This window comes from Zerene cesonia, chromosome 10, assembly GCF_012273895.1.
Source record: "Zerene cesonia ecotype Mississippi chromosome 10, Zerene_cesonia_1.1, whole genome shotgun sequence".
NCBI lineage: Eukaryota > Metazoa > Arthropoda > Insecta > Lepidoptera > Pieridae > Zerene > Zerene cesonia.
This window is the reverse complement of record NC_052111.1, coordinates 9,508,832-9,518,117: the sequence shown is the minus strand read 5'-3', so window position 1 is coordinate 9,518,117 and position 9,286 is coordinate 9,508,832. Positions and strand designations below refer to the sequence as shown.

General features: G+C 36.1%; 1 protein-coding gene across 4 annotated transcripts in view; it reads right to left on the bottom strand.

Moving 5' to 3' along the window:
- Nucleotides 1-1,010: 1,010 nt before the first annotated feature.
- LOC119829415 (zwei Ig domain protein zig-8-like) overlaps nt 1,011-9,286 on the bottom strand; it is a 292,670-nt gene continuing 284,394 nt past the window's right edge. Inside the window, exons 5-7 of one of the 4 annotated variants that reach the window (XM_038351899.1) lie at nt 8,663-8,805; nt 5,796-5,967; nt 1,011-3,753 (exon numbers count right to left, since the gene is read on the bottom strand). In XM_038351899.1, coding sequence (XP_038207827.1) covers nt 3,629-3,753; nt 5,796-5,967; nt 8,663-8,805 — 440 coding nt within the window. In that variant the 3' untranslated portion in view covers nt 1,011-3,628. The remainder of the gene's footprint in view (nt 3,754-5,795; nt 5,968-8,662; nt 8,806-9,286) is intronic. The other 3 variants (XM_038351900.1, XM_038351901.1, XM_038351902.1) reach the window with 3 other exon arrangements.

Sequence of the window (9,286 nt, the reverse complement as noted above, 5' to 3'; positions counted from 1 at the left end):
ATTATCAGCTTTAATCGGCCATCCCACATTTAGTGCAACTCAATCAATAAACCAATATAATAATAATTCTTTGGGAAATTCAGTTGTGGTACTATACATATGTGATAGAGCAACACTTGTAATTTTATTTATATTGTAATATTACAGAGGTATTTAAATTATTTTACCCATTAAATTCTTGACTAAGTACGATAATTTTCAATAACAGCATACGATAACGATTATTTATGATTCGATTTATTAATGATGACTCATGTTGAGGATGATAATAGAAGGAAATTTGAAGTTTTGTTGATATTTAGTGGGCATTGTTTTTTTTTATACAGTCGCGTAAACTTTGCCATGAATTGAGCCAGCTCACTGGGGAGGGGACCACTGCCCCATCCCCCCCAAAATTGGCTTCCTTCCTTTTTGCCCCATATCATTTAATGTCGGTAGCCTACTTATAAGGTCTGCAAATGATTTTGCGTCTCTGCAAACATGGGAATCTCGCTTATCTGGTGACTCACTAGCTGATGACATAAACTAAAAGTGTCAAGATTTATGACATAGCATCAGTTCTTCATATAATACTCATGACCTGATTATGTTTGTGTGCAGTGACCCTATCTATTGAACCAGAGGGTTACCTCACCATAGGGAAACCACTGCAGAATTAATGATTATTTATTTTTTCCTCTATTTTATTATTACACTGTTGTTATGTCGCTTATAAGTATAGTACAAAAATTAATTAGTAATTCAAATATGTAATGGCACCTGTGTAGACTGATGCACTTATCTGTCGTTTGTTAGTAGGAAATTATTCATACAATGTTCAATAAGTTAATTTACCTAATTAAAACATTATGTGGGCTATTTTATATTGTTTTTGTAAGTACATTTAATTTTTTGCTCGCGAATTATGGTTGAAATAATAGTTAAGACGTCACGATTTGACGGAAACACTTATGTATTATTGAATTCAGGTATTTGAGAGGATAAAATAAAACTATCGAGTAAATATTAAATATTTTATTTGAAAACAAACTTATACGATTTATGTATACATATAGTTTTGTTTACATAGTCTTCTTATCGTACATCTGAAAGTGTCTCTACTTAAATCGATTTTATTGTAAAATTTTTCTTATCATAGTTATATTTACACCGTTATTCTATACAAAGATGTTAATTCGCTTTAACATTTACAATATAGCCGATTACTTACAAAGTAGGCACGCAGAGCGCGCAACCGGCCGACGTTCGTCGTGCGTATCTAATCATTGTTTGACCTGTTGTTAAAACACTTAGTTTACTTTATCGTTATTTACCAATCTATCAATGTTTATCTCATTTAATTCTCATGATAATATTATCAAAGCATACAACCAAATAAAACAAAATGTAGTTGATTTAAAAGTTGTTTTATTCATCGGCGCGTTTTAACAACAGTTCGATCAATGCATTTAACAATAGAAATATAAAATCAATTCTCTAAATAATTCTTAAACATACAATTGTTTCTTATCTTCGTGTTTAAGTCGTTAATATTGCGATGTTGTTCCTTACAAAAGATGTGCACAGTGTAAACATTTTTCACTGTATCCTCGTGTGTGTATTAAGATGAGTTTACACAATTACATAATAACATACTGTATATACTTAAGTTTATTTATCATCTTACATCCCATTTAGTACTTACAGTTTAAATGAGAATCGTCTTATTCACAATATGCTTTGAATAGTTGTCAAGTTTTGTGCTAACGCTGTTATTGATGATATTTTGGAGCCTCTTATTATTCGTTTCAAAAAATCTGTTTTGAATTATCAACCACCTGCTTAACTAGAAGGAGGCAGAAGTTGCATATGGATTAATAATTTACAAATTAAATTATAATGCGCTTTTACATTAGTCTTCTACTTTCGCATACAATTAATTAACTCTGAATTTCTATATTTAACGAAACCTGTTTGAACAGCGAGTATTCCTTCATTGAAATAAACACAAGCGGTCCCGCCCGTGGAGGCTCCGCCTGAAGGTTCTGTGGAACCCTTAAAAGGTTGAAATGAGAAATTCATTTACAAAACGTAAGGGAGTGATAATGACAGCTCTTTGAAACGCGCCACTAAATTGTCGAGATCCTCTTTTTAAACAACAAATTACTTAAAAACGATTCGTGCGACACCTGGCGGATATTGGAGCGAACTCTTGTGACAATTTACGAAGTTGTTTATTACATAATATTTTTCTAGATCACATCAAATCCCTGTTGCTAAATTAAATAATATACTAATAATGTATAAACATCATACAAGATTCGGGTTTAATAAAGAACTTGCTAGCTTGTTGCTGTTAAATTTGTAAAGAAAACAAATATATGTCATCAGAATGACAATGAAGATTTTCTAGATTTTATCACAAATTATCGTGATAGGCCAGAAATGCAAACTCACTGTCTTACATGTTGGTAGACTTTTATGCGATTGTTTGCAAAACATTTTCTAACAATTGAACTACTATGAACCTCTTAATAAATAAATAAATTTATCTTTATCACAAACAACAACGATGGATATTCGGAATGGAGTAATCAATGAGTTTGTACTGAGCTACCGCGCGCCTTGTTGTTCCTCACTGAAGCCGCACTACAAGCCCAGCTTAAAACGACAAAAGATATTAAACCTTGAGCTCTAATCGAATTCTCTTCCGTAATAATTAGTTCCATTTAATATAACTTCACCTAGATATAATACGTCTGACTTCGTCCAACAATTTTTTAAAACCTTAGGTTTTAAAACTTTAAACAGATAAAACAATTTAACATTTATAATAATAGAGTACATTATATGAAGTCGTGGATTCCGGGATGACACTACGTATTACGAGTCGGTTTAATTTTGTGTGGAGGAAGATTGCAGCTCGAGTCACGTGCGCTTTCATACAAGTCTCGAGAGAATAAAACGTGAAAACGAGCCGTGCATACCTCCTGCGCACTTTGTCACAGCTGCAATCGACTTTATGTCCTCTCATAATAACATAGTGAATAGTGGGTATGCCACGTTTTGCTCCGAAATGTTATAAGGTGCAAAGCGTGCAATTCGCAGCACTTCCGTCGAGACCCGCGGCCTCTAAGTCGCTACATTTACATCTCGATGTTTTTATAGTATTTTATTTACAATTCCTAACTGGAGCGAAAACTTACAAAAATCTAATTCCAGAGACGCTCCCTTCTGTGCGCGTCTGAGACAGTAATTATCACAATTATATACGCCGTTATTTAATTGTAACAGTTACATACTCTGCACGAGTGTCGCGGTGCGCGAGGGTCGGTTTCGCTCCATTGAATCATTGTTTCTGCCGCAACGAGACGCCTGACGCATGGCTGCCTCGAGCGTAGCGCAATGGAAGAACGCACGCTCTCTAGCTCGTCCGGCGACGAAGGGAACGTCCGTGACGTCGAGCTCGTCGACCCGACGGTACATTTCGCTCGTAAAAATCTTAGAATTTATCTATATAATATTAATAATATGTTAATAGTCGGAAAACTAGGTTTTCTCTCGTAGCCGCTGGGTTCGCAGCGGGGGATCATTCGGCGGGCGGGCCGGGGCGAGGCGGGCGAGGCGGGCGAGGCGGGCGCGCGTCCGATCAGCTGGCGAGCTGCGCGCGCAGCAGCCGCGCGTGCAGCACGCAGGCGGCCAGCAGCAGCGCGATGGCGCACGAGCTGTCAGACAGCCCCGCCGAGCCCGTCTGCATGGCGGCCGGCCGCTCGCCTGCAACACACGCGCACGTGTCAACTCACCGTGACATAGCATGACGAGCCATTTGCAAACACCAAAATCATATTGAAATCACGATCACTATAGACGTTGTTGTTATTTATGATTAGGAATACTTATATCTGAATAAAGACTTTTATAATCCGGACATTACTGGCTCTTATCCTTATGCTGGTAATAAATAATTGTTATATATAATTATTATATTATGACAATCATAATTGATTAGACATTCCATTATGTAATACATTGTGTTCTAATGGTAGTAGGTATTTTCAAAAGTAATTAGAATTTGTTTTTGCTGATATTATTAAAAACAGTTACATAAGGGCTTACGTCATGTAAATTACGTAGGAATCAATCCAGAATATTACAGCTTTCGAAAATTAATGTCGCGAAAACTTGGTGGCTGTCAACGCAAAACTTCTTGTAGAATTATTTGATCGGGAATCTATGTTGAGCCTATCATTTTATATATTCTTAAAAATTATATAAATGATAGCAGAAAGAGCTACCGAATTTCATCAAGGATATTATAGGGTAATTAGAACACTGTTGCTTTCCTGCGAAGCGATTGAAATTGAAGCGGCGTTCGGCGGGGAGCGGGGAGCGGGGCGCGGGGGTGTATTGTATTGCACGGCCGCGGGGACCGGGGACGGAGCCTACGCTACAATGCTAAGGACGATATAACATTATCTGAAAAATATTACGTAAACGTTATTTGTTAATTTTGTCGTTATTGTGTCTGTGTCGTAATATCAGGCCACTTTGCTATTTGGCGACCCCGAGCTAGTTGGCGCCCCCGCCCGCATTTGCCCCCGCCACCGGCGCCCCATGCCGCCGACGCCCCACGCCGCCGCCGCGCCGGGCGCGCTGCAGCGGCGCACGTAACAAACGGGCCCCGTATGCTTGGTTGACCTCAACACACGGCCATTACGGCTCCCAAGTGCTTCACTAAACGATACAATATTTCAGCTGAAAAAAGGTTATTGGCGCGGGACATTGCTCTACTTTTACTCGGAATGAATTCAATACGCCATTCCAAGTTTCGATGCTCAATTTTTATTCGGCCATTTTAGTTGCAAAACATCGAATATTTTTCGTTGCAGTTGGGAATGTATGGCACCGTGGAGAAATATTGGACAAGCTTGTGAAATAGTGTTCGATGCATTCCGAATAGAGTCAAGAGAAGAGAAATGTCACTTTATCTAGGTATATCATCATTACATTGTCAATAAAAAGTTTCATGTAAATGAGTTTTAATGTATCGTCATAAAAACAGAAATAATTCGGATTGTAATTATTTTAATACCCGCTGTTATAGTGTCACATGAAACAGTATTATTTTTTAACAAGGTTGTATTCCCATCTTTTTTGTCACCTATTTTTGATTGAACATTGTTTTTCTTTAATCTTGCACTGATATAAATAATATCTCTCGCTTATTGGCTCGTGCACAGGGAACGATATTTATTTGCAGTATCATAATATTATATCTACTCATAATCTTGACATTTGTGATTGAATTATTCAGATTAAATGATTGAATAATATTGAACCGAAGTTACAAATATTTTATGGTCCTACAATATTCTAGCAAACCTTTATGTATCTTACGGCCCAAACTAGAGCATGTTCACAAATAATAGATAGCGAAGTTGTAGCCCGTCGGCTTATGTGCTTACCGCGCATCTCGCCGAGTCGACAGAAGGTCGACTGACGAACTGGGAATATTAAAGGGTATTGACAATCAATTCTAGATGGAATATTTACTTACAAAGCCACGGGCCGCTTTGTTAAATGGGATTATATACATTCACCGGTTATACTAACAAAACGTTCCGACTTCTGCTGCCTAGTTGGAATTTCGTTAGCCTACGTACTTTTAAGGACAATTACAGTTGATTTCAGGGTCATTGTGAACAAATGTATAATTGTTCTATTTTTCGGTTTTGTTAGCCGGAACATGGCTATGTATCTGTAGCACTTGATTGTCGTAGTGTTCTTACTAATGTGTGGTATACATAGCCGCTTACCGTTGAGCACGTGCACGCGCACGGAGGCCAGCTCCGCATTGGACGGGGCGCAGGAGTAGCGGCCCGAGTCGGAGGGCGCGGCGTCCTGCACAAGCAGGTAGGACGTGGTGGCGGCGCCCTTCTCCGTCACCACGGACACGCCGCCGCGCGACGAGTCGTACGAGATCACCTGCTTCAACACCAACACGCACACATTGATACACCTCGCCACATACGAGTACACTACACACAAGTCGTATATTAAGCTATCATTATCATAACAAACCATGAGTTGTGACATCTAACGCTTTTAAAGTTTAAGTAACCACGAGACACTCAATAAAAATGACAAGAAGAGAGTCGACATTTTTTATTGTGAAGTGATACTTCCGCATGTTTATTTTGTTCTTAGTATAGTCTGGTCTTATATTATTTTCTTGTTTATCTTTGAGATATTTTATTTTTATTTTATTTCAGTATTACATTTTGTTGCTTATGTCGCCATTTCTCTTCTCATAGTAAAAAGTTTGTAACAAGTTAAGTGATAATATCGAGGACCGAAAGTCAAACGCGTGCTAAAACTAGTTTAATATAGGGAAACTTGTACGCGCTTCCAAAACTCTCCGAAGCGAGATTAATTCTAATTCTAATTAGGGTTGTAAACATCGCGGACACGATTTTAATTACAAAGCGAGTAATTTCCCCAGGGCTAGTGCGACCGGTGGGTATAACGAGTTGCTAAATTCTATCGAACAGACAAGCAAGTCAGAAACGGATGCCGGTAATGGTGTATGAGGGATATTGCAATAGTTTAAGCATTCGAGCTCCAGCTTCGCGTCTCCCATCGAATCGATACCCAGCAAGACTTGCGAATTGGTCAAGTATTGAGGCAAGGTAAAGACGTTGCTTAATTTGAATTAAGAAGTTTTAATTAAAAGTTTGTAATGAAATGAATTGAAATGAGATTAATTTATTTGTGCATAGTATTTACCGTTTTTATTTTTCACAAGGTACAGTTTATGTTTCCATTGAATAATGATAATAATCTTTAGAATGGTGGCGTTATTACATTAAAAATTTTTGTTGTTTTATATTAGAAAATTGTTTTTATTTAAAATTTTATGTTTATTATATGCGACCGTTAAAACATGCAGAATAGCGGTTGCAGTCGAAAAGTCGAAAGATGCCGGGTCGAGATCATTAGCTGTATGACATACGAGCAACCACATAGAACCACATAGAAATCATTCATTAATGAACATAGTATGTAATATTAAGATGTTATCTTGAACTTTTAATCAGTTTTATTTGTTACTAAAATGATTTTCTTAAAATAATGTGAACAAAGAAAGTTAACGGGCTTTCAAGGTCTACATTAAGCCTTCTACAAGATCTTAACGAATACTAAAGTATTTGTTATATTTGTTCATAAATTTACAAGTTAGTTTTATTAGAAACTCCAATTTATTTGAATTGAAACAGAATTTGATTTTATATTTCTGTCAAGTATTCTGCTCGCCTGGCTCCGTCTGGGTATTTTTTCAACATTTGAAAAAAAAAGTGTTTTATTCTAATCGAAGCCATAAAACTTAAAATCATTTAAAAAGTGACTGCCACCCTTGTGTGATGCATGTTGTTACTAACACGATTTTATTTTATGTTATATAGATCCATATATGTATTCGAATCCATCATTATTTTTTTTTATTATTAATTCTTACGTCTTTGTTGGATAAGCTGCTACTAACCCACTCATTTATTAGATTAATATGAAAGTAAAGTAACGAGGTTAACAGATTTGATCTAGCATTATATCCACGCATTCTATCACACAGCAATCGCTTAGTATAATTTGATTAAACTAACCGACAGCTGCCTATCGCTATATGAATATGCACTGAGATTTAGTCATCAGATTAACCGCACTGTGTTTAGGATCCACTTGCATATCGCTTTATAGTCAATGTTACTATGTTCTATTAGTACTAGTTACTCATCATTTGTAATGCTGTTTTGACTGCTTTCAGCGCAGTTCTGATTTATTTACGATGTTTTATCGAGATGATTGTACATTATTGTATTGAGAAAGTTTCTTTTTTGAGATTTATTTGCATAACGTACATGTTAAATAGGAGAAAAATGAGAACACAAAAAGCTAATGAAAAAATAAATGGTACATTATAATATGCTAAATTACTACATCATTTTTGTGTGTGGAAGACTGCACCAAACCTGTAGTTAATTAAAAATTATACAACAATAGTCTTTTGTCATATGATTTGGCTAATCGTGGAATTATTTTCAATTTTTCATTGTAGGAAGTATCTTTTTGTTCATATTATATTATTGTGATCATAGTGTTGCAGCTTAACGCTGCCCGCTTCTGTAATTGTGGAATTATTACCTATCAAGTATCTTGATATAAATTGGAACAGCGGAGGTTTAATCTCCATACATGGAGCATTAACTCGTAATTCATATTGATTGTTAGTAAATTAAGCCGTTTGAAGCATTGAGAATATTATTAAAATTGTGGGGTAAACATTGTTCGTTTCAAAATTTTGTATTTAATTGCTAAAGGTTGATTGGTTATGGCTCTAAGCTTAATCTGTAACTGCGCATAGTTTTTGTTTATATATTTGTGAGTATTAACAAAAATTATTTCGTTTTATATCGTATCTTATCAAAGTGTTTCGATATAAATCCTAACATCGTTATGTCAATCGTTATTTTGATAAAATAAAATGGAGGTAATATTTAATTGACTTCAAACAATATATGCTTATAACGGCTTATAACGGTACCTATTTTCCACCTACATCAAAAGAGCCTCAGTATGAACTACATAAAACTAATCTAGAAATAAAATAATAGAAGTGAATAATTACTTTTCGTCCGCTCACCTCGTCCTCGTGGTACCAGAATATGTAGGCGGGCGGCTCCGGGCTGAACTGGATGAGGCAGGTGAGGTTTATGGTGGAGCCCATGTCCACGTGCAGGTCCGGCCCGCCCAGGATCCGCGCTGACGGCACTGCGGGCATATAACATGGTTTGAGTTAGCGATTGAAGTCGTCGATAGAATTGCACAGTAATATACATTGTCACTTTGTAGTGACGATTAGCAGCATAAGTACTATATTTATTTATGTAAAAACCCATATACCTTTAATTTTTTAAGTATAATCTAACGCATAAATATACGTATTTTCGTCAATTTATAATTTGAAGAAGAATATCAAAATTACGATACAACTCGTCTCGGGCCTCGTAACTCGTCAAATACAATCTGTTATTTTTAAAATACTACATGAAGTTAAACTTATGAGGATGTAGTTATTTTATATGATACACGTTTCTCTTATAACGATCAAGTCATTTGCGTATTATGCATATTATATTCCATCCAGTCCTTATTTTCTTACAAGACATATAAAAAGCGAATTAATTCCCAAAACATAATTAGAGTGAATGAGTTAGTTATAGAATTGAAAATAAATATTTGATTTTTTTTT